Source organism: Cloeon dipterum, chromosome 4 (genome assembly GCF_949628265.1).
Source record: "Cloeon dipterum chromosome 4, ieCloDipt1.1, whole genome shotgun sequence".
Taxonomy (NCBI): Eukaryota; Metazoa; Arthropoda; class Insecta; order Ephemeroptera; family Baetidae; genus Cloeon; species Cloeon dipterum.
The window spans coordinates 31,704,239-31,730,162 of NC_088789.1; the positions used below are offsets into that span (position 1 = coordinate 31,704,239).

General features: G+C 40.3%; 2 protein-coding genes across 2 annotated transcripts in view; both read right to left on the reverse strand.

Annotated features, from left to right (window-relative positions):
* The window catches only part of LOC135943808 (uncharacterized), a 45,057-nt gene extending 27,475 nt beyond the window's left edge, over positions 1-17,582 (reverse strand). Inside the window, exons 1-2 of the mRNA XM_065490474.1 lie at positions 17,534-17,582; positions 15,777-17,225 (exon numbers count right to left, since the gene is read on the reverse strand). Of these exons, the coding sequence (XP_065346546.1) occupies positions 15,777-17,225; positions 17,534-17,582 (1,498 nt within the window). The remainder of the gene's footprint in view (positions 1-15,776; positions 17,226-17,533) is intronic.
* Positions 17,583-21,060: 3,478 nt separating this feature from the next.
* On the reverse strand, positions 21,061-22,533 carry LOC135943809 (putative ankyrin repeat protein RF_0381). The gene has a single exon (XM_065490475.1). It carries the CDS (start codon positions 22,531-22,533, stop codon positions 21,061-21,063), a length of 1,473 nt encoding a protein of 490 aa, XP_065346547.1.
* Between the last annotated feature and the right edge of the window lie 3,391 nt (positions 22,534-25,924).

A 25,924-nucleotide genomic window follows, 5' to 3' on the forward strand; every position in this document is an offset into this window, starting at 1 on the left:
CACGAGGTGTTAGTGGGACGTTTAAGGGTTGAGATAACGCACTATTTTAATAATTAACTTTTCAGCGCACTTATAGCCTAAAAATAAATACATAAAATGCGATTTGTTAAAAATAATTACGAGGAACCGATGCTGCAGACGGCGGCAAATATTGGGAGATTTAACAAAGGGCTGACTTGCTCACTGCTTGAGGTAGCAACAAGCGAGCAGAGGAGAGGACCACCCACGCAGGCGACCTTTTCACTGCGCCATCTGCCCGAGACGCTCGCATACGCAGCAGCGACGCCAACAAAATGGGGGAGAAAATAACGAACAAGGTACAAAAGCCGAGCATGGAAGGATGCAAGAAAATACAAATGCGTTTTTAGAAATAAATTACTGCCTTGTGATCTCGAAAACTAATTATTGTGTTTGACGCAAATTAAAGTGTCACAGTAATTAAGGCCTACATTTAATAGAAGAAATTCGGATACTTGGATTTAGTGGAACGAGAAGGTTTGGGATAAAATAACTAAATTCTGACTTGTTGATTGGATTTCAGACCGATTATTCAATTTTAAATATTTAAAATGCGATTTAGTTAGAGACTTACGGTCAAATGAAGCTGCAAGAGGCGAGAGAATTTGGTTGAGAGAAGAGCGAAGCCGACGCAAGTGCACTGCTCGATGCTCTGATGGACAATGAGTGAGCAGCAGCTCCTAGAGGCGAGCAGAGGACAAAAGACACGCACACAAAGGCGACCTTTTCACTGCGCTTTGAAAGATGGCTGCAGGTGCAGGTGTGTGCGGGGTTTTTAAAGTAAGCGAAGGTGGCATTTTTGTCATGCTTCACGACAAATCGCTCGATTTTCAAGTAAAAACTAAAGGCTTTCTGATATTTCGTTTCAAATAAAAATACGCTTATGCAAATAAACCTAGATTGCTATATTTACAGGACAGACGCCAGTTTGGAGACCGATTTTTGGCATTTTCGCGCTCATAGAATAATTAAATTTCATTTTTTTGCGTGATTTGTGCTTCGCAAATGGAAAAGTGCAGAGCAAAATGGTTTTCTTTTTGTTGAAAATCGACGTATTAATGGATTTCAAGTCATGACTTCTCAAACGAAAGGTCTTTGTTAGCCCTACCATGTATTCTACCCTGAGGAATTTTTATTAGGGTACCGGAGCAAATTTTCGCGATTTTTCCGACGGCACAATCTCTTTTTCACCGTCGCCGACCGTTTTTTCGTTCAAAATCAATCAACATACACCCACGAACAAGCGCAAAGTGCTTTTTTATAAACAATAGAGACGAAAATTAAAGATTAAACAGAAAAAATATTAATGATTGAGAAGCAGATCAATTAAAAAAAAATTAAAATCAAAAACTTTAAGAAAAAAGTGACCTACGAATTAAACTGATGCCGCGACAGGCGAATTGATATCAGCAGGGAAGTTTCAGGGAGAGAAGCGATCGCTGCGAACTGTAAAGTGTGAGGAGAGATCTCCTTCGCCGACTGCAGCGGTGGCGAATGCGAGTGCGATGCGCAAATAGGGCAGCTGCACGGCCCCAGCGCTCCGCCAGTTACCCTGCTAATAACAGTTTCCTGTAAATTCAGGGTCGCTGCCCTTTGTGCTTCTTGCAGAGCGACATTGCAGGGGTGAATATCGTGCACGGAAAAAGCAAAAAATATTAATTGTTTAGGAAGAAGAAATAATAAATAGCTCATGATAATCTTTTTCTTAAAAAAAATAGATGAAAAGAATTGAATTAATTGAAGATACGAGAAAGTTATGACAATTCACCGTCTAATTTTTAATATGACTTTTATTTTGAAATAAAATGCCAGTTTTTTGTTGAAAAAGCTGCGATTGTACAGCTTGGCTACTCAGAGGGACGAGCGGGGGAGCGAGAGAATTACCCTCTTGCTCGCGAGCCGTCAGGAGAGCGAAAGTGTGTGTGCGAGCAGGTGTTGCGCTCGCGAGAGGCCTTTATTGATACCTGACTTTCTCCCTCCGCTTTCTCCTGTGGGCGCCCGAAAATTCACGTCACTACATATCGGTGCACAACAATTAATAATGCGATCGCAATATCGTCAAATTAAACCCTGACATCGTAAAAACTGAAATAAATTAATAAACTGTTACCAGATATATCTAGATTCAGTTAAAATTGTCATTTTTTATGCAGTCAGTATATTTGTACTTCCTATCAGTCAACAAGAGCGTATCTCAAGACAGGAGACCAAAACTAGATACAGGAATCCGGTCCTTTTCCATTTTTTTTTTTTTTTTTTTTATGGAACAAGAAATATTTTAACCCGAAAGAATTTAAATAAACCAAAACATTTTCGTTTTCTTTTTCATTAAAAAGAATAATAGCAATTCTCGTCCAGCAAAAAAGCAGATTAATTAAATTTTAGAGTGGTTTTATTATTAGTTTTCTAGCAATTCCACAAAAAAAAATAAACAAACTTCTTTTTTTTTTAAATTTTGTTGAATAATTTGCACCTCTTAATCTCGGGTTCTAACGATCGGAATTGAAAAAACTACCCACTGTTTGACTCGTCTTGACCTCCAATAAGCAGCCAAAGTGTTTAGGGAATGCTTACCCCTATCCTCTTTCAACCCCATTCGCTACAATTTTAATCAGAAGCCGTTCCCTCTCCATATAGGGCATTAAATTTATTCAATATTTTTGCCACGACGTGTAAAAAACAGCACAAAACTGGTAAGTTTAGGAATTGGGAATCTCCCCGGGAATTACCCAGCCCTGGTTAGCACCCTAGATTTCGAGTTGCAAAAATAGCGAAATTGGAAAAATTCCTATTTTTTCGACTTAAATAGTTTGGATCTTTTTTAAGAAATTAATCTTCCTGAAATTTTTATGCAAAATCTTCTGTGGCATTTTGCAATGGAAGTCGCAGTTTTTAAAACATTACTCGGCTGGCTGGCGCGGCTCGCCAAAACTGGCGGCTTCGGCTGGCTCAAAATTTGAGTAAAAAAGACCTCTAGCCGAAAGTCAGGATTACAAAAAAAACATTTAAAAGAATTCAGTGCGGTGGTAAAATGCAGTTTTCTTCAATTTTTACCAGATTCTTGCAGGCAATGTTTTCACCTTATTTTTCAGGTAGGCAATTCGTAATTCTACAGTTACGCGCGGCGAAATACCTCACAAAAATTGCGTGCTGTAAATAAAATTATTGAGGGGCGCTGCGCCGCTCTCGCTCGCCCGCACGACGTGTGTGTGTGTGTGTGCACTCGCCCAGCAGCGGGGATCATCACGCGTGATGTGCGCGCCGAGCAGTCCGCAGCCCGATGACGAATGAAATAAATTAGTTTTTAGAAAAGTAGAGCAATGACATGTGTCTTCAAGGAAGTCAGAACAACAGATGTATAACGCTGTTGTAATATCTGGGAATGGGCACTTTATAAAATTAAAAAAATTAAAAAAAAATCTCCTTTCTTTGAATAAATTTCGTGTTAAATCTAATATCAAGCTAATCAACTACTGCAACGTTATTGATGCAACATAAATTCAATACACGGGCTTCTTTTAGTGGACATCGTGTAATGTCTCTTTTAGCAAGGTGAATCTTACGGTGATTAATAAAATACCTGTAGAAATTTTAAGGTGAAGATTCCTGTTGATTGCTAGACTCTCGGGTGAAATTAATGTTTAATTAGCAATTCCTCTGGTTTCCTTGACTAATCAAGACAATTACCGACTAATAATTGAAGAATTAATTAAAGCAGATTTAGATGGTTAAGCAGGATCATGCAGTAAATAAAAGCTGAATGGATCGGTTTCAATACGTATATTGATCAATCAAGAATCTCAATACTTGTGCATATGATTTTACAAATTAATGTTCTTTCCCGAATTCGCGCGTTTAAACTTCGTGTGTCTTTCACTTTGTGTCCTTTAGGCACTCCTTCGCGGCTTGGTTGTGTACTCACAGTTTAGATGACCTTTTTACGTGTGATAAGTTTGTTTGTCACTCACAGATGAGTTGGCTGTGCTCTCGCTGCCTGCTTCTAGTGCTGGCCTTGCAAGCGCTGTCTTCTGCTGGTGCAGAAATGTTCTTACAGTGTCCTTGTGGCTATTTAGTTGAAGATCGTGGCTGTCTTACACCTTTCCTGTGTGGGAGCAGGAAAAGTAGTTCTGTCCATTTGGATTTGACGCAGACACAGGAAAACCCACTTGAAAACCTGTATCCAGAACTCAGTAACCACAGGTGCTGATCGGGCCTATTTGCTAAGTCCGTGGCCTCTGTTAGCACTTTCACTTCACTTGGACTGACTGAGAAGACAAGGATTTGACTTCTTAGTCAGGGGTGTCTCAAAAGACTGCTGTTGCCTTCCTCGGACGAAGAGCTGCTCTCCTCACGTCCGAAAACATCTTAAATTTGGTTGGTGAAAGAAATAGCCAATAGTGAATCTTGTCCTTCTTCTCGATGCACTCATTGGTAGACTCGCTAATTATGTGTCCTACTCTCTACCACAAGCCCAGCGTCCTGTCACACGGGTCACACTCCCTCACATGGTCATAAATCTACATTGCTGTTATTGTTGCTTCTACAAACAACCAGATGTACGTGTCGAATTTGGGTTCCTTGCAATTTACATGTGGACAATGTCCTTTTTTATGATGGAACAATGTGTATGGATAAAATAAACCCTGCTGATCTTAATACAATAGACCTTTCTTAAGGGATGCTTCCGAGAAACTGTCGTTTTGGCCTTGTACCACGGTTTCACATTTACAAAAGAAATTATCTTCTTCCGGCTACATTGTTGTGTTATTTTATCGACATCTGGTCACCACGTTTGCTCATTAATCATTGCACAAGTATTGAGTTTGGTATCTAATTATTCCCTTCTTATCAATTTAATTACCTATCCATTCTATTATTAATTGCGAAAATTTATTTTATAATATGCTGAAATAGCATAGGGATATTACATGCCACCCAAAATTAGAATAGGATTGAAAAACAATTTTATTCTAATTTTCCTTTCATCATAGGATATATCTAATTTTCGCTTAGATCTATAGTGTGGCATTTTTCAACTAACAATCCTAACTTTTAGCTGGTTACTGCTTTTAAATTAATAGATATAATCTCTTCTTATTTTACTGTTTCCTAGAGCGATTCAATATCATCAATTTAATTTTACTATTAACATTTCTGATGTTAAATGGTAATCTGTATGTTCCCAACAAAATTAATATTAGTTCATCATTCATTGTGCAACACATTATAAAATGTTTTTTTTTCGAACTGCGCCGAAGCACAATTCACAAGTTGCAAAATTTCTTTTGCAAGCTATGCCGAAACATAACTCACAATTCCATTTTTTTCTTGTGTCTGCTAGAGACACAAACATTTAGATATCTTCGATGCATCAACAGAACGAATTCTGGAGCACTCATATTTGTTTATGTGTATCTTAGATGCATCATCAGAAAATTCCGGAGCACCTTTGTATGATTATAATTTTATTGTATGCAGCATCAGAACAAATTCCGGAGCACACTATAGATTTATATATATATTATTTTTTTTAAAGACACAAACATTTTGCTGTAGATATCTTCGATGCATCGACAGAACGAATTCTGGAGCACTCATGTGTTTGTTTATGTATATATTAGATGCATCATCAGAAAACTTCCGGAGCACCTTTGTATGATTATATTTTTTTTTATGCAACATCAGAACAAATTCTGGAGCACATTATAGCTATATATTGTTTTTCATATGCAACATCTCAGAACGAATTCTGGAGCACATTATAGCTATATATTTATTTCCGTATGCAACATCAGAACGAATTCTGGAGCACACCACAGATAGATATTTTTTCATATGCAACATCAGAACGAATTCTGGAGCACATTATAGCTATATATTTTTTTTCATATGCAACATCTCAGAACGAATTCTGGAGCACATTATAGCTATATATTTATTTCCGTATGCAACATCAGAACGAATTCTGGAGCACACCACAGATAGATATTTTTTCATATGCAACATCAGAACGAATTCTGGAGCACATTATAGCTATATATTTTTTTTCATATGCAACATCTCAGAACGAATTCTGGAGCACATTATTATAGCTATATATTCTTTTCATATGCAACATCTCAGAACGAATTCTGGAGCACATTATAGCTATATATTTTTTCCGTATGCAACATCAGAACGAATTCTGGAGCACACCACAGATATATATTTTTTTCCGTATGCAACATCAGAACGAATTCTGGAGCACACTATAGCTATATATCTTTTTCATATGCAACATCAGAACGAAGTCCGGAGCACACTACAGCTATATATCTTTTTCATATGCAACATCAGAACGAAGTCTGGAGCACACTATAGCTATCTATTATTTTTTTCATATGCTACATCAGAACGAAGTCTGGAGCACACTATAGCTTTATATCTTTTTCATATGCAACATCAGAACGAAGTCCGGAGCACACTACAGCTATATATCTTTTTCATATGCAACATCAGAACGAAGTCTGGAGCACACTGATGCATCACAGAACGAATTCCGGAGCACCCTATATTTTTTATTGTATATCTACATGTAAATGTTTGTGTTTCATGATTATTTAAGTAACAATTTAACATATGCAATCTGAAGGTTGCGCAGGCCTTCAAATGCATATCTTAATTTGCACTTCTTCCTTTTGAAAACATTGGAGGCATTATTGAAGGTATTATTGAAATAGCTGATTTAAAGTAGCAGACTGCCTTTTAAACTTTAAAAGGCTATATTTATAACGCTATTCATGCACCACATGCCGGCACAGAATGCCCGCTGTGGCACACAGAACATCCCTTGTTGGGTTATTGCGACTAAAGGCTGAAGAATGCTTCCGCTTCTCCTTTCATCCTTTTTTACTTTCTCCTTTTAAAAGGAATAATATTCGGTCTGCTGTTATATTTTTTTATTAACTATATAATTTGCAACACAGCAAATATCTTATTCAAGAAAAGGACGCAAATCCTTTGCATTCTCCGGTCCCTCAATGGAACCGTCATTTTTACTTATTTATTTATTTTTTATTTAATTACAAACGCATTTGTCATTGGAGTTTCAATTATTGTGTAAGGGTCTTCATACAGATTAAAGAATTTTTTTTAATCACTCGATTTTCCTTGTTTGAAAGCTTTCTTTGTTTGTATAGAACTAAGTCTCCAACTTTGAAGCTGTGTTTACCACATCTTCTATCAAAGTAATTTTTTCTTTCTTTTGCTTTCTTCATCAAATGCTCATTTGCTTCTATTCGGACTTGTTGCAAACTGTCCGACTTTTCATTTTTAGGAAAATCGATGAGAATTTTTATCGCTCTAATAGGTTTTTCATTTAGCATTAGTTCATGCGGTGTTTTGTTTGTACTGCTGTTGACAGTGACATTTATCCACTCCTGTATTTTTGGAACCACCTGTACCCAAGAAGTGTGTCTCTAATTGCAATAGGCTCTGAAAGTTCGCCCTAATTCCCGCATAATTCTTTCTGATGGATTACCAGCTGGATTGTATTTTGAAATGAATTTTGCAGTGATGTTCATGGCTTTCATTTCTTTTCCCCACTATTTTGAAGCAAATTGCGGGCCATTGTCTGTCAAAATAGATTTGATTTGACCATATTCAAGAACATAGTCTTGTATTTTCCTTACGATTTTTATCGCAGTTTCTTGTCTGAGAATGTACAGTACTACAAATTTAGTAAAGACGTCGTAAAGTACTAAGCTGTATTTTATCCAAACGCGTCCGGTGTGCAACTTTCCGTACAGATCTGCTGCAACCATTTCACGCTGCGTGGTGGCTAAAATTGGTTGCATTTCTCCCGTGAAATTTATATTTAAGACCTTGGTCTTTTGACAGATTTCACATCTCTCAATAACCCTTTGTACATTTCTCCTCATGTTAATTAAACAAAAGGTTTCATTGATAATTTTGCTACAAAAAGCAATGAGTCGCTTGCTCTTTCCATTATCGTCGATCTGATATATTAATCCTCCTATTCCGGTGGTGGAAGCATCGGTTTCAACTACAAACGGTTTGTTTGGATCCACATGCAAAATCGTGTGTTTTGATTTTAATCTCGTAATGGAATCCCTTTAAGCATCTCGGCTTGCGCGACAAAATATCTCTGTACTCAAAGAGTAGATCATGTAATTGGTTTCTTTGTCGCTGCTTAAGCAAGTCACAGTTACTTTACAGTATTTACAATTTCCTGTTCGGTAGGAAATAAATTTGTCACTTTACTTGCCAAATCAAAATATACTAAGTCATTCTCCCAGCTTTTATCTGTAATTTACCCGAAGGTTGAATTTTGAAATATTCATTTTGTACTTTATGTTCTAGGGAAAGGACTAATTCTTCTATGTATTTATAATGATCTGCTGGTTGTTTGAAATGCAATAACTCTCTTTTCTTTTATCTAATGAAATCGAGAATGTTTGTTTTTTCTATGCCAATAAATAATTGACTGTTGTGCATAAAGTAAATTGTAACCAAGCAATATTGGAATTGCTTCTCTTTCTACCACACAGGAATGTGAATTTAGAATTACTTTTTGTTAATGAATGTAAGAGGAACGAAAATTTAGCATTTGACTCTCTTACTTCTAACTCCTGTTGCTCCTTTGATGAAGGACTTTGCAACTGGTATAAGCTCAAAATGTATTTGGTTTGCTTTTAATTGTGCATATAAATCTGATGATATGTAAGAGATCTCCGCTTCAGAGTCAATCTATAAATGCTAATAATTTTGAGTTTGCCAATATTGCAACTAATTTCAGAAAGTTTCAATTTAGGTCTAAATTTAACTGGATTTGATTATTTCATCAATTCTTCCCTCGGTTTCGCGACTAGCATTAGCACTTAGAGAAGTATTGTCGGTGCCACCCTGACCTTGTATCCCCTGCGCATTATTCCCTGAAGGGGACGGTACCGTGCAACCCAAACGCGGAAAACTCTGCTTTAGGATTTTCATGACTCGAATTTCGACTCTCATGATTATCAATTTTACGTTTTCTGCCACGAGATTTGGATATTCCAGTTTTACGGTATTTTTTGAAAGTTATTTCACTCTGTTTACCAAAGTGGTCATGGCGAGGTACTATTTGTTGTTGGTGTTTTTAAGGTTTACTTTTGCCACTCTGAGTGGCAGAACTGGCATTTTTAATGCAATTTACAGTCTGATATTTAGTTTCTAGCTTATTGGTTAGATTTTGTCTTCGAATCCTTCGACGCGCGCGGGCGTTCAACTTCTGTGGGAATTGTTCCCCATCATTTTTCTTTTCTAAATTTTCTTGCCATAGGGGCCTTCTTCTCTCTATTAAGAGTTTCTCTAATTCATCTAACTCTTTTAAGTACTCTTGTAAATTTTCAATGTTTACAATTTTTCTATAAACAAGCGCTTTCGCGATGTTTTCTGGCATGGAAGATTTCATCCTCAAAAGAATTTCTGAGATAGTCATTTCTGGGTAGTATTCAACTAATCTCTCGTATTGGCGATCAAAGTACATACTGAGTGATTCATTCTCAAATTCTGATCTGAACGTTTCAGTAAAAATCTTTTCACGAACTGCTATATGCGTAATTTCAACCACATTGTTCTGTTTCCCACTGTGCCATCTGCTTTTATCCCATGCAGCTCTATTTTGGCTGCAGTCGGGTTCTCTTTTAATTCTATCTGCCATGTCCATGCACGATCTGCTTTCACATTTAATTAGCACATTTGCGTTCATTTTTAAAGAATACGCAAATTGCTTGCTGGGAAAATATAATTATTAATATAAGCTCGTTTACACCTTTTTTATAAAGTGTGTATCCGACCAGCTCTAGGAAAATATTTTATTTTCTGGTTTGTTTCGCTCTCAATGCAAAGAACGACCCAGCCTTTAAGTTGGCTCGTTTCGCTTCTTCTGAACAAGAGAGCAATCCAGTCAGCAAGGATATATAATTTATTTTCTGGCTAGTTTCACTCTTAATGAAAAGGAGTGATCCGGCTTCACTTTTCCTTTAGCGCATTTGCGTTCATTTTGAAATAATACGCAAACGGCTCGCAAGGAAAATATAACTTATTCTGGCACGTTTACACTCTTAATGAAGAAGAGTGCATCCGGCCCGGAGGACCAAAATCGTGTAATGTCTCTTTTAGCAAGGTGAATCTTACGGTGATTAATAAAATACCCGTAGAAATTTTAAGGTGAAGATTCCTGTTGATTGCTAGACTTTCGGGTGAAATTAATGTTTAATTAGCAATTCCTCTGGTTTCCTTGACTAATCAAGACAATTACCGACTAATTATTGAAGAATTAATTAAAGCAGATTTAGATGGTTAAGCAGGATCATGCAGTAAATAAAAGCTGAATGGATCGGTTTCAATACGTATATTGATCAATCAAGAATCTCAATACTTGTGCATATGATTTTACAAATTAATGTTCTTTCCCGAATTCGCGCGTTTAAACTTCGTGTGTCTTTCACTTTGTGTCCTTTAGGCACTCCTTCGCGGCTTGGTTGTGTACTCACAGTTTAGATGACCTTTTTACGTGTGATAAGTTTGTTTGTCACTCACAGATGAGTTGGCTGTGCTCTCGCTGCCTGCTTCTAGTGCTGGCCTTGCAAGCGCTGTCTTCTGCTGGTGCAGAAATGTTCTTACAGTGTCCTTGTGGCTATTTAGTTGAAGATCGTGGCTGTCTTACACCTTTCCTGTGTGGGAGCAGGAAAAGTAGTTCTGTCCATTTGGATTTGACGCAGACACAGGAAAACCCACTTGAAAACCTGTATCCAGAACTCAGTAACCACAGGTGCTGATCGGGCCTATTTGCTAAGTCCGTGGCCTCTGTTAGCACTTTCACTTCACTTGGACTGACTGAGAAGACAAGGATTTGACTTCTTAGTCAGGGGTGTCTCAAAAGACTGCTGTTGCCTTCCTCGGACGAAGAGCTGCTCTCCTCACGTCCGAAAACATCTTAAATTTGGTTGGTGAAAGAAATAGCCAATAGTGAATCTTGTCCTTCTTCTCGATGCACTCATTGGTAGACTCGCTAATTATGTGTCCTACTCTCTACCACAAGCCCAGCGTCCTGTCACACGGGTCACACTCCCTCACATGGTCATAAATCTACATTGCTGTTATTGTTGCTTCTACAAACAACCAGATGTACGTGTCGAATTTGGGTTCCTTGCAATTTACATGTGGACAATGTCCTTTTTTATGATGGAACAATGTGTATGGATAAAATAAACCCTGCTGATCTTAATACAATAGACCTTTCTTAAGGGATGCTTCCGAGAAACTGTCGTTTTGGCCTTGTACCACGGTTTCACATTTACAAAAGAAATTATCTTCTTCCGGCTACATTGTTGTGTTATTTTATCGACATCTGGTCACCACGTTTGCTCATTAATCATTGCACAAGTATTGAGTTTGGTATCTAATTATTCCCTTCTTATCAATTTAATTACCTATCCATTCTATTATTAATTGCGAAAATTTATTTTATAATATGCTGAAATAGCATAGGGATATTACAAAGTTGATCGGATCAAGAGCCACTTAAATGTGTGCTCGCAATAAAAAACCAGGCCAAATTTTTCAGAATGGCGTTATTTTTTTAGTATATCTTGATAATCATTTCATAAATTTCAATAAATGACATTTATCCACTTTTTGGGTTCTTTGAACGTCTAAATCTCGGTTTCTAATTATCAGAATTGCAAAAATTTCCCACCGATAGACTCGCCTTGACCTCCGCTAAACAGCCAAATTGTTTAGGGGGAGCTTACCCTCATCCCCTTTCAACCCCATTGCTAAAATTATAATCTAAAAAATTAACATGCTCCCATTTTCATCGACTTGGCTTCAAAACATTTAAAATCATCCTATATTCCTACTGAATTACCACCCCGTAAAATCAACCAAAATTAAAAAATGTAAATTATTAAAATTATCCAGAGCTATAAAATTTTATTCATTTCCGAAGGGTTTAAAGTATCGGGGTGGAGGGTAAGAACCCCTAAACCCTTCAGCTGCTCAGGGGAGGTCAAGACGAGTCTAACGGTGAAAAGTTTTAGCAAATATGATGGGGTTAAAACCCGAGATTTGGAGTTGCACGCAAAAATAATGAAATTTAAGCCTTGCCAAAAGAAAACTATTTTGTTCTAAAACATTAAATCGATTGTGGTTTTGCGGTAATTTTGCGGTTACCGCAACTACGATTTTGGTCAAGACCGATGCGGTTGTGGTTTTTGATTTAAAAAATGCGAATACCGCATGGTAATGAAAATTGACACCGCACAGTGCTCTACCGCGCATGAGACGCTCGCATACGCAGCAGCGAAGCCATTAAAATGGGGGAGAAAATAACGAACAAGGTACAAAAGCCGAGCATGGAAGGATGCAAGAAAAACAAATGCGTTTTTAGAAATAATTACAATTTCAATGCTGCCTTGTTATCTCGGAGAGTAATTATTATGTTTGACGCAATTAAAGTGTCACAGTAATTAAGGCCTACTTTTATTAGAAGAAATTCGGATACGAGGATTTAGTGGGACGAGAAGGTTTGGGATAAAATAACTTACTGACTAATTGATTGGAATTCAGACCGATTATTCTCAAGATGAATATTTAAAATGCGATTTAGTTAGAGACTTACGGAGAACTGAAGCTGCTACAGGCGAGAAAATGTGATTGAGAGAAGAGCGAAGCCGACGACGTGTGCACTGCTCGATGCTCTGATTGACAGTAAGCTGAAGCTGCAACAGAAAGCAGAGAGAATCACACACACACGCACACAAAAGCAACCTTTTTCTGCGCTTTGAAATCTGGCTGCTCCTGCACGTAGCAGCTGCAGGTGTGTGCGGGGTTTGGGTGTTTGGGGAAAAGAAGCTGCCTTTTTGGTCATGATTCACGACGAACCCCTCGATTTTCAAATCAAATCTAGAGGCTCTCTGATATTTTGTTTCAAATAATAACACGCTGATGCAAATAGTCCCACATTGCGCTCTTTAATGTTTCATCGCACAAACAGGCTAAACGGCAGTCTGGTGACCGATTTTTGGCTTTTTCGCTTTCATAGAATAATTAAATTTCGATTTTTTGCGTTATTGTCGCTACCCGCCTGGAAAAGTGCAGAGCAAAAAATGGGTTTCTTTGTGTTAAAAATCGACGGATTAATGGATTTCAAGTCATGATATCTCAAACGAAAGGTCTTTGTTAGACCTACCACGTATTCTACCCTGCAGACCTTTTTTCAGGGTACCGGAGCAAATTTTCGCGATTCTTCCGACAGCACAGTCTCTTTTACACCGTCGCCGACCGTTTTTTCGTTCAACCTACCCTTAACGAAGAATCGCAAAGTGCTTTTTTTACAAACAAAGAGACGAAAATCAGAGATAAAACATAAGCAATATTTGTAAGTGAGAAGCAGATGAATTAAAAAAATTTAAAATAAAAAACCTTAAGAAAAAAAGCGACTTACGAATATAACTGATGCCGCGACAGGAGAATTGATATCAGCAGCGAAGTTTCAAGGAAAGAGGCGATCGCTGCGAACTGTAAAGTGTGAGTGTGAGGAGAGATCTCCTTCGCCGACTGCAGCGGAGGCGAATGCGAGTGCGATGCGCGAGCAGGGCAGCTGCACGGCCCCAGCGCTACGCCAGTTACCCTGGTGATAAAACAGAGTCCTGTAAATTCAGGGTCGCTGCCCTTTCTGCGTCTTGCAGAGCGACATTGAAGGGGTGAATATCGTGCACGGAAAAAGCAAAAAATATTAATTGTTCAGGAAGAAGAAATAATAAAAGCTCATGATAATCTTTTTCTTAAAAAAAGAGTCGACGAAATGAATTGAAATGCAAAATCAATTAATTAAAAATACGAGAAAGAGAAGACAATTAACCGTCTAATTTTTAATATGACTTTTATATTGAAATACCAGTCAGAGGGACGAGCGGGGGAGCGAGAGAATTTTACCCTCTTGCTCGCGTGCCGTCAGGAGAGCGAAAGTGTGTGTGCGAGCAGGTTGTGCGCTCGCGAGACGCCTTTATTGATACCTGACTTTCTCCCTCCGCTCTCGCGTGTTCGTCGCATCTTCGCGGCGCCGCGGCGGAATTACGTGCGAAGGGAAAAACGTGATTTTATCGGCCCGGGTGGCGTCGACGATCCGCTACGCGGAGCCGTAGTCGCCGCCGCCCGGATAAGTCCCCCGGGGGCCTTCTGGGCGCTCCGACCGCTTCCGACGCCCGTTTCGCGGGAATTGTCGCTGCCGGCGTTACCGGCGCCGCCACGTCGACGATGGGCGGCGTCCATCAACGGCGAGCGGAGGCCGGAGCCGCCGTGGTTGCGGCGCCGTAGGGGCTATCGAATTAATTTGAATAATTAATCGAATTGCCGCGGTTCGGTACGCTCGGCGGACGCGCGCTCGCCCATTCGCGCCCTTCTGCGACGAGCACCGACGCTTTTGTCCCTCCGCCACCCCGTAGGGATCATTCACCCCTGTACCCTGATCATCGGGAACGCGGTCGGCGGCCCGTCCCAGCGTTGCTTCGCGCGTAAACGGCGACCGAAAATGCCACCGCGCGTCGCATCGGAGCGGACTTTGAAAATTTATAGCAGCGTGCCGCGGTCGCGCGCTCGCACTTTGGCACCCTGCTGCGTCGAGCGCCGACATTGTCATCCCTCCGCGACCCCGTAGGGATGATTCACCCCTGTACCCCGACGATCGCGGACGTGGTCGGTGACGCACCGTAGCGTCGCGTCGCGCGTAAAAGGCGGACGAAAAGGCGGACGCGCGTCCGACGAAACGGCACTTAGACGATTTTTAGTCGCATTTTCGACTCAAGCAAGGGGCGGCTCGCCGCACTTTGGCAACCTCCTGCGTCGAGCGCCGACGCTTCCGTCCCTCTGCCACCCCGTAGGGGTTGCTCACCCCGTCTGTTCGAAGATCGCGGACGCGGTCAACGATGCACCGTAGCACATTTAAGGCATCCACCTCCCCCTCCCCACCGGGGGTGACCCCTCGGTTGCTCGGGATCAAGTCAAAGTGGGGAAAGCGAACAAAGCCTAGTTGTAGAATATTTAAGGAAAATTTACCGTTGGCAAAAATGGCCCTGGGTCACTCAAGTAATGAGTCAAAATACTGCCACTTTCCTGTTAGTCGTACTGGCTAAATCTCGCTTTCTCTCCTACGATAAATGCTCTGAAATCCTGTTGAAGACAATGCCAATTTTAAAAATGGTTCTTTAACCCTAAATTTATTACAAAAACATAATAAAATAGTTTTTTGTATTGAACGTATTGAAATTTTGATTTCGACTGCTCACAAAATGCTCTTTATTTTTTTAATGCGAGAAACAGTCCAATGATCTTCATAGAAAGCAACACAGCAGGAAAGAAAGGAAAATATACTTTTGAAATTTTCTTCGAAGCCACGCATCCATCCATTCTTTGATTCTGCGCTCAGTAGAAAAGTTCAACTTCACAGTTCAATTAGTGTCAAAAGATGAAATAAAAATTATTAAAAATATTTTTTACATCTTTTATTAAAGTACAGTTCAAAGGAAACTATCGTTATGAAAAATTCCCTGTTTAATACACGATGAATGTGTCGAAAAACGTATAGTTCCTGGTTCAAAAGTTATTTGAAACTAAAAATCACGGAGGAACTTCTTGGCCTCTTCACTGTAAATGGATTCAAGCACTGATTTACCTCCGAAGGCGATTTATTTTTTTTCTTCTATTTTTTGTTCGACCACGCCCCTCTTCCACAAGCCATGCGTATATTTCTTCATCATAGAAGTCAGCAGCAATGTCGAGTGTGGTTTCTCCTTTCCTTGCCCTTTCCTTGATCAGATTTTTGTTCTTGCTGTGCACGAATTTGACACAGTCCAACTTTTTGGAAGCGATGCAGAGGTGAAGCAAGTTGTATCCTTTTATTTTCAAACTCAAATCGGCACCGACTTCAAGCAAAGCCTCTGCATTTCTTTTGTAGTTTCTTTGTTTGTTGATCAAGGCCAAATGAAGGGGACGTAAGCCATGCACGTTGGTTCGGTTCACGTATTCACGAAGGTTCTCTCCGAATGTTTTGATGATGTTTTCGCCATCGACGGAGTTTTGAGCAGCATAATGGAGGAAGTTGGTACCGGTTTTTTGGTTTAAGGCCTTGATGTCTTGGCCCTGGTCAATCAGCCACTGACACATTTCGACGTTTCCAAACCTTGCTGCGCGATGGAGAATCGTCGCTCCGTCTTCATCGATCTCATTGATGAGTTCTCCGTCTTTTCCATGCACGATTTCCGCAGCATCAAGATGGTTCCGGTTCACACAAAACTGCAGCAAATTTTGTCCTCCTATTTTGATCTTTGTGTCGGCAAATCCCTTGAACAACTCTTCTGCGTCTTTGGCACAGAAGATATCGACTTCATGATTTACTATTTTATAATAGAAAGCCGACCTAAAGGCCTTGCTTTGTTGATCAGCGGTGAATTCGAACCTTGAGGACAAGTATCGAATAATCACACTTGTTTCACGTGTGAGGTTCATGGCAACAGTTTGAAGAATGCGGTCTTTCCAGTATTCATCCTCGAACTGGTTGACGTCAATTTCGACATCTTCCAGCAGCCACTTGCACATCTCCAGATCTCCAAACTTGCAAGCCGATTCAAGCATGCTAAAATGACTTGGGTGTTCGCTCAATATGTCAAGGCTCTTAATCTTGAACGACAATTTCGCGAATATCAACCTAATTTTCATCATGGAAAAACGTTGAGCAATACTTATACTTGCATTTCCTGAATTGAACATATCTTTTTGCTTTCGTATTGCAAGAATGACGTCTCTATACCGGCGGGCATCACCGATTGCTTGATCAGGACGAGCATCTTCTCCATCAACGTCGCACCCTTTTTCAAAGAATAAGTAATCGATCAGACTTAATCCGTGGACTTCGTTCAAAGCGGCGTAGTACAGGGGAGTGGCGCCTCGAACGTTGCATTTTTCGTTGACGTCAGCGCCCTGCTCCACGAGGCGCCGACAAACGTCAACATCGGACACCGCAGCCGCGAAATGGAGAGCGGGTAATTCACCTTTGTTCTCTTCAACGTATCTCAGATTCAACTTTAATAAATTTTCGCGATTATCATCAAATGTCTTCTTGTCCTTGTCCTTCCAAGTTTGCGACTCTTTCCCAAAAGATAGTTCAGCTGAAACAACCAAATTATATTTAAAATCTATATCTGTGATATTGCTGCGTAATTTATGATAAGCCCAGTTTAAGCAAAATCTTGTAACGCCTTTAGCTGCTGACAAAAAATATCTATTGTTCCCTTATTCCTTTCAATTTTTTTACTGTACTGTCTGTAACATCCCGGAAGTAAATTTTTGCTGCAACACATTTCCGTTTTTTAATCTTTTTTAAGCCCTCAGGTCAAACCATGGCTTGTGACTGCCCATGTGGCCAAATACCAAAACCTCGACACTTCGTATATTAGCTATAAAAATCTATACTCACTAATCGAGCTGCAAATTTCTAGAATTTCTTCTTCCTCTTGCAGGCTCATTTTGCTGTTTCGTCAACTGGGAACAAAAAGAATGGAATAAATTAATTAATTTACATTTTTCATATGTTTTAGGCTCTAGCTTCCGATATAGGTTTTCCACACGTCAAACGAATAAATATTTATTGAACAATGCACAGTAGTAGGATTGATTCTAGAATTTCGGAGCAAAGTTCCTTTCAATCGAAAGTATGTGGTATATTTATGCCATCTGTTGGAGCCTTCGCAAAAACTTTCGCGGTTTTTTAGTGCATAAAACCGCAGCCGCATCCATTCTACCCGCAACCGCACCACATTCACCAGAAATGACAAAAAACAAAACCAAGAAACTCCGCGGTGCGGTTAACCCCGGGTTTAAACTCGCACTGTTACACCCGTGCAGGGCTCTATTCTGCGCCTGAGACGCTCGCCTACGCAGCAGCGAAGCCAATAACATGGGGCAGAAAATAACGAACAAGGTAAACAAGCCGGGCATGCAAGGATCAGCCCCTGCTCATTCTCACTCATATGGCGCGAATCTGCGCCAGCTAAGAAGTTCTGCAGCCAAACACAGGTGGCAGGTCGATAGCTTTTTAAGCCAATCAAAGGCCGTCTCGGAGTTTGTTGCCTGTTACGCCCACGAAAAACTCCGCACATACGCCCCTCTTCACCTTCCTCTGCCCGTGGGCGTAACCGGCAACAAACTCCAAGACGGCCTCTGATTGGCTTAAAAAGCTATCGACCTGCCACCTGTGTGCGGTTGTAGAACTTCTAAGCTGGCGCAGTTTCGCGCCATATGAGTGAGCAGGGGCTGGCAAGGATGGAAGAAATACAAATGCGTTTTTAGAAATAATTACAATTTTAATTATTCCTTGTGATCTCGGAGATGAATTATTATGTTTGACGCAAATTAAAGTGTCACAGTAATTAAGGCCTACTTTTAATAAAAGAAATTCGGATACGAGGATTTAGTGGGACGAGAAGGTTTGGGATAAAATACCTTTCTGACTAATCGATTGGATTTCAGACCGTAAAATTCTCAAGATGAACATTTAAAATGCGATTTAGTAAGAGACTTACGGAGAACTTTTGCTGCAGCAGGCGAGAAAATGTGGTTAAGAGAAGATTTAAAAGCCGAGACGTGTCCACTACACGATACTCTGATTGACAATCAGCTGCAGCTGCAACAGAAAGCGGAGAGGATCACACAAACGCACACATAAGCGAACATTCTGCGCTTTGGAAGCTGGCTGCTCCTGCACCTAGCAGCTGCAGGTTGTTGCGAGAAAGAAGGAAATAAATAGAATTCGAAAAATTTCTCAAAATTCCCTAAGCTCAGGCCGACAATTTCTATAACGCACAAGCCTCTCTTCTCGCGGTGGGTTCTACGACCGCCAGCTGCAGCAAATTCAGAAATTCCTTGAGCAAATATCCTAAAAATGTCTACGCACAAAGGAGGGAAAGCCAAATTTAAACCCGCGCAACTGAACAGGACAATTTGACTTAATTTAATTACTCTAAACAGCACACAAACAAGAAATATAACGCGGATCACTCGAATTCCACTTCGACGCCTCAGAACTGATATCTCTCGCTCCCTTCTGGACCATAAACCCTACGTCGCTCCGCCACTGCCGAAACTGGCAGAAATTGATTCCTAAGTGGCGGCCGTCAACTTACTGCCCAAAAACTACCTTTAAGTCCTCGGCGTTGCCCACGAGCCCTTCAAAAGTGATCACCTACCTTGTCTATAATTACGCTATCCGACTTCGGCCTGCCCACACAAACACAAAATCAGTTACACGAATTTACTTGGCTCCAGAGATCTTACTCGCTTAACTCGTGGACTTCGCTTCTCCTCGTTCCGTCCTTGTTCGGGTTTTTATACGGTCCTTTCTCCTCCTCGTTCTCCACGTTAACCCCTTCCTGTGCCTGCCGTCTTTTGAGAGGGTAGCTTTACTCCCCTAAGAAAGTAGAAGGTTATCCCCTTAGCAACCTCATCCCCACTTCCTTAAAGCGCCCCTGCCCTTGCATCACACCAAGGTGTGTGCGGGGTGTGGGTGTTTGTGAAAAATAATCCGCCTTTTTCGTCATGATTCACGACGAACCCCTCGATTTTCAAATAAAATCTAGAGGCTTTCTGATATTTTGTTTCAAATAATAATACGCTTATGCAAATATTCCCAGATTGCGCTCTTTACTGTTTCATCGCACAAACACGAGAGACACCAGTCTGGAGACTGATTTTTTAGCTTTTAGCGCTCATAGAAAAATAAAATTTCGATTTTCTGCGTGATTGTCACTTTCCAAATGGAAAAGTGCATAGCAAAAAATGGTTTTCTTTGTGTTAAAAATCGACGGATTAATAATTTTCAAATCACGTCGTCTCAAACGAAAGCTCTGGTTTAGCCTTACCACCGGATCTACCCTGACGACCTTTTTTCAGAGTTAAGACGACCTACACCATGCTAGATATAACCTGCCATTATATGTCTCTATGTAAATGAGGAGTACGGGACAAGCGTATAAATAAAGCGCGCCTGCTCTGGGTATATCATCATTCTGATTCTGAGTTTTGCTACCTGGCCACTCTAGTTAGTCGTCCAGAGCTGGAGCTATACAGCTCAGCCAAGTTAGTTTTATTCCTAACCCAAAACCTAACTTGCAATTGTAATTATGATAGTTTTAATTTAAAAATAATATCCATATTTTTTGAAAAATTCCCCAGGGGCCAGTGATTCACGCAACTCGCAGAAATGGCGTCTGGTGGAGTACGGCGGGAAGTTCCAAACGTAAAACGAAATTGACTTGAGTAATTAATCAGGAAAATACGTTCAGAAAAATGCATATTTTAGTTGTCATTATTTCTTTTTTGAGATGTGCTGCGTCTGGCAAGCTTCAACGCCATCTAGCGATCCAGACGCAGGGAGCACGCCAATACGCCATGTGCACGCAGAACTGGCAAGCCGGCCGACCGAGTAGAGCGCGTCTCCAGCAAAGTGTGCCAAAAACCGAGAAGAATGAGTACACCAACGGCCCAGATGGTGGCCCATTTGCACGTAGAGTGTTCTTACCTCATGTGGACCACCCGCTACTCCGCCTCCTGTTTCCGCCCCTAAGCTTGCCTAAATAGCCCTAAAGTACGGCGTCGGTAGCCGCATAGCGCGCGGGAGAATGAATCCCGCGTCACTTCGTTTATTTTATTGTACATAGAGACCCATTGCTGACTTGAAATTTGATTACGTTAAATAAAGTTTTTATCAAAACAGTCGATTATCTTCATAGAAAGCTACACAGCTACACTAATACTTTGGAAATTTCCTTCCTAGCCATATATCTAATCTTTGATTCTGCTCGAAGTAGAAAATATAAACTTCACAGTTCAATTAGTGTTAATTTCAAAAATAAAAATTGTTGAATAATATTTACATGTTTTATTAAAGTACACTTCAACAGACAATATCGTTATGAAAAATGCCACATTTCACTCGATGAATTTATTCTAGAAAAAAGTATATTTCTTGATTGCATTGAGGAACCACTTGGCGTTCTCATTGGAAGTTGATTCAAGCACTGTTTTTCCTCCGACGGTGACTTCTTCGGGATCCAACCCCTCTTCCACAAGCCATGCGCATATATCTCCATAATGGTAGTGGTCAGCAGCAATGTGAAGTGTGGTTTTTCCTCCCCCTCCCCTTTCCTTGATCAGATTTTTGTCTTTGAAGTGCACGAATATGACACGTTCCAAATCGCCCGTAACAATGCACAAGTGAAGCAAATTGTGACCTTCCTTTTTCGCGCTCAAATCGGCTCCAAGTTCAAGCAAAGCCTCTGCAACACTCTTTTCGAAATATTCTTCGTCGAGCATGGCAAAATGAAGTGGAGTGAAGTCATTTACGTCTCTTTGGTTCACGTATCCACGAAGGTTCTCTCCAAATGTTTTGATGATGTTTTTCCCATCGGCGGGGTTCTGAGCAGCATAATGGAGGAAGTTGGCACCGGTTTTTTGGTTCAAGGCGTTGATGTCTTGGCCCTGGTCAATCATCCACTGACACATTTCGACTTTTCCATGCCTCGCTGCGCGATGGAGAATCGTCGCTCCCTTTTCATCGATCTCATTGATGAGTTCTCCGTCTTTTCCATGCACAAATTTCGCAGCATCTAGATTGCCCCATGACACACAATACTGCAGCCAATTAACGCCTTCATATTGGATCTTTGTGTCGGCAAATCCCTTGAACAACTCTTCTGCGTCTTTGGCAAAGAAGATTTGATGATCTTCATTTACTATTTTATAATAAAAAGCATCCCTATAGGCCTTGCTTTGTTCATCAGCGGTGAATTCGAACCTTGAGGACAAGTATCGAATAATCTCACTAGTTTCACATGACTCGTTCCTGGCAACGGTTTCAAGAATCTGGTATTTCCAGTCTTTATCCTCGAACTGGTTGACGTCAATTTTGACTTCTTCCAGCAGCCACTTGAACATCTCCAGATCTCCATCTACACACGCCATTTCCAGGATGCTAAAATAACATGGTCGTTCGCTCAATAGTTCTTGTCTCTTATTATTGTAGACGAATTTCGCGAAATCCAAGCTTTTATTTAAAATGGCAATTTGTAGAGCACCAACAATAGTTGCTTCTCCAAAATAGCGTTTCCGGAAGTGCATATGTATTTGCATTGCAAGCTTGTAGTTTCCAACTCGGATGGCATATTCGATTGCTCGATCATGACGAGCATCTCTTGCTTGAATGTCGCACCCTTTTTCAAGGAAGAAGTCGATCAGACTATAGCCATTGGCTGCGTTCATGGCGGCGTAGTGCAGGGGAGTGGCGTCTTGAACGCCGTATTTCTCCATGACGTCGGCGCCCTGCTCCACGAGGCGTCGACAAACGTCAACATCGGACACCCGAGCCGCGAAATGGAGAGCGGGTATCACACCTTTGTTCTCTTCAACGTATCTCAGCTTCATCTTTAATAAATTTTCGCAATGATCATCAAATGTCATTTTCTTCATCTCCTTCGAAGTTTGTGGCTCTGTCTCAAGTTTTCGTTTTCCTGAAACAACCAAATTATATTTAAAATTCATATCTTTGAAATTTCTGCGTAATTTATGATATGCCCAGTTTAAGCAAAATATTATCACGGCTTTGGCTGCTGACATAAAATAAAAAATTTCTATTGTTCCCTTATTTCTTACAAGTTTTTTACTACTGTCTGTAACATCCCGGAAGTAAATTTCTTCCTGCAACACCTTTCCCCTTTTTTAATCTATTTTAAGCCCGCTGGTCAAACCATGGCTTGCGACTGCCCTTGTAACTAAATACCAAATCCTCTAGACTTATTATATTGGCTATAAAAATCTATACTCACTGCTCGTGCTGGAATTTTCTTGAATTTTTCCATCCACTTCCATGTCGTTCATTTTGAATTTTCGTCACCTGGGAACAAAGAGAATGGAATAAATAAATTTATTGGCATTTTTTCTTCATAACGAACAAAAAACTTTTAGAAAAACAGTATTGTTTTAAATCGGGAAAACAACCCTTAATATGAATGAAAGCATATTAAAAAATTTACAGACGAAAGAGAATAATTAATATTTTGGCAGCAATTAAAGTGCCAAGATAATCAAGGTCTGCTCTTTATAGAAGCAAAACTCGGATCAATAACACGAGGTGAAATTGGGACGTTAAAGGGTTGAGTTAACGCACTATTTTAATAACTGGTTTTCAGCGAAATTAAAGCCTACAAATAAATACTTAAAATGCAATTCGATAAAATAATTACGAGGAACCGATGCTTCAAACGGCGAGAAATTGTAGGAGAAAAAAAAGCAGAGGGCTGACTAGCTCACTGCTTGAGGTAGCAACAAGCGAGCAGAGGAGACGACCACAAACAGGCGACCTTTTCACTGCGCCCTCTGCCTGAGACGCTCGCATACGCAGCAGCGAAGCCTTGAAATATGGGGCAGAAAATAACGAACAAGGTACAAAAGCCGAGCATGGAAGGATGCAAGAAAATACAAATGCGTTTTTAGAAATAAATTACTGCCTTGTGATCTCGGAGACTAATTATTATGTTTGGCGCAATTAATGTGTGACAGTAATTAAGGCCTGCTTTTAATAGAAGAAATTCGGATACGAGGATTTAGTGGGACGAGAAGGTTTGGGATAAAATGACTAAATACTGACTAATTGATTGGATTTCAGACCGAATATTCTCAAGATGAATATTTAAAATGCGATTTAGTTAGAGACTTACGGAGAACTGAAGCTGCAGCAGGCGAGAGAATTTGGTTGAGAGAAGAGCGAAAGCCGACGCAAGTGCACTGCTCGATGTTCTGATGGACAATGAGTGAGCTGCAGCTCCAACAGGCGAGCAGAGGACAAAAAACACTGTGCTTTGAAAGATGGCTGCAGGTGCAGGTGTGTGCGGGGTGTTTGAGGGAAAAGAAGCTGTTTCTTTTGTCATAATTCACGAAAAATCGCTCGATTTTCAATTAAAAACTAAAGGCTTTCTGATATTTCGTTTCAAATAATAATACGCTTATGCAAATAAACCTAGATTGCTATATTTACAGGACAGACGCCAGTTTGGAGAAAGATTTTTGGCATTTTCACGCTCATAGAAAAATTAAATTTCGATTTTTTTGCGTGATTGTCGCTTTCGAAATGGAAAAGTGCAGAGCAAAATGGTTTTCTTTTTGTTCAAAATCGACGGATTAATGGATTTCAAGTCATGATATCTCAAACGAAAGGTCTTTGTTAGCCCTACCATGTATTCTACCCTGACGACCTTTTTTTAGGGTACCGGAGCAAATTTTCGCAATTGATCCAACAGCACAGTCTATTTTTCATCGTCGCCGACCGGTTTTTCGTTCAAAAACAATCCACCTACCCTTAACGAAGAAGCGCAAAGTGCATTTTTTATAAACAAAGAGATGAAAATTACAGATTAAACAGAAAAATTTTAATGAGTGAGTAGCAGATGAATTAAAAAAATTTTAAATAAAAAACCGTAAGAAAAAAAGCGACTTACGAATTAAACTGATGGCGCGACAGGAGAATTGATATCAGCAGGGAAGTTTCAAGGAAAGAGGCTATAGCTGCTCATTCACTGTAAAGTGTGAGAAGAGATCTCCTTCGCCGACTGCAGCGGAGGCGAATGCGAGTGCGATGCGCGAGCGCGAGCAGGGCAGCTGCACAGCCCCAGCGCTCCCCGCCAGTTTCCCTGGTAATAACAGTTTCCTGTAAATTCAGGGTCGCTGCCCTTTCTGCGTCTTGCAGAGTGACATTGAAGGGGCCAGTTTCGTGCACGGAAAAGGCTATATAAATTACTCAGGAAAAAAATAATAAATAGCTCATGATAACCTTTTTTTAAAAAAGAGTCGACGAAATAAATTGAAATGCAAAATCAATTAATTAAAGATACGAGAAAGAGATGACAATTAAGCGTCTAATTTTTAATATGACTTTTATATTGAAATAAAATGCCAGTTTATCGTTGAAAGCGGCGATTGTACAGCTTGGCTACTCAGAGGGACGAGCGGGGGAGCGAGAGAATTACCCTCTTGCTCGCGAGCCGTCAGGAGAGCGAAAGTGTGTGTGCGAGCAGGTTGTGCGCTCGCGAGACGCCTTTATTGATACCTGACTTTCTTCCTCCGCTCTCGCGTGTGGGCGCCCGAAAATTCACGTCACTCCATATCGGTGCACAACGCACAACAATTATTAATGCAATCGTAATATCGTGAAAAAACCCTGACATCAAAAAAACTGAAAAAAACTGGTACCAGATATATCTAGATTCAGTTAAAATTGTCATTTTTGATTCAGTTAGTATATTTGTACTTCCTATCAGTCGACAAGAGCGTATCTCAAGAGAAGAGACCAAATCTGGGTACAGGAATCCGGTCCTTTTCCGGTTTTTTACCGATTTTCGATCGAGAAAGAGGAAAGTCGTCATTTAGCAACTCTGCTTCTTTGCTGCTAGCTGCGGCTTCTCTCCAAGTCTCTCTCTCTTTGGCATTTCGAAAAGTTGATCAAATGGCTTCTCTCTTCGTCGTCTCGCGAAACAAAATCCCTGCTGATTTTTGTTTGTGTTTCGGAGTGAAGTTTCGCTCTCTCGAAAAACGACGGCTTTTCAATTCCGATGGTATTTGCGAGGAGCCAAAATATAGACTTCTTCGGCTTTGAGAGAAATGGAAAATAATTTTAGAAAAAGAATTTTGTTTTAAGCGGCGAAGCAAAAATAAAAGGTTCAATCTCACATGGAGCATTTATAAGATTTGAGACGCTGTTTTATTCAACGAGTTGTGATATCATTGCGGATTGTAGAATATTTAAAAAGGAAAATTTAAAGAA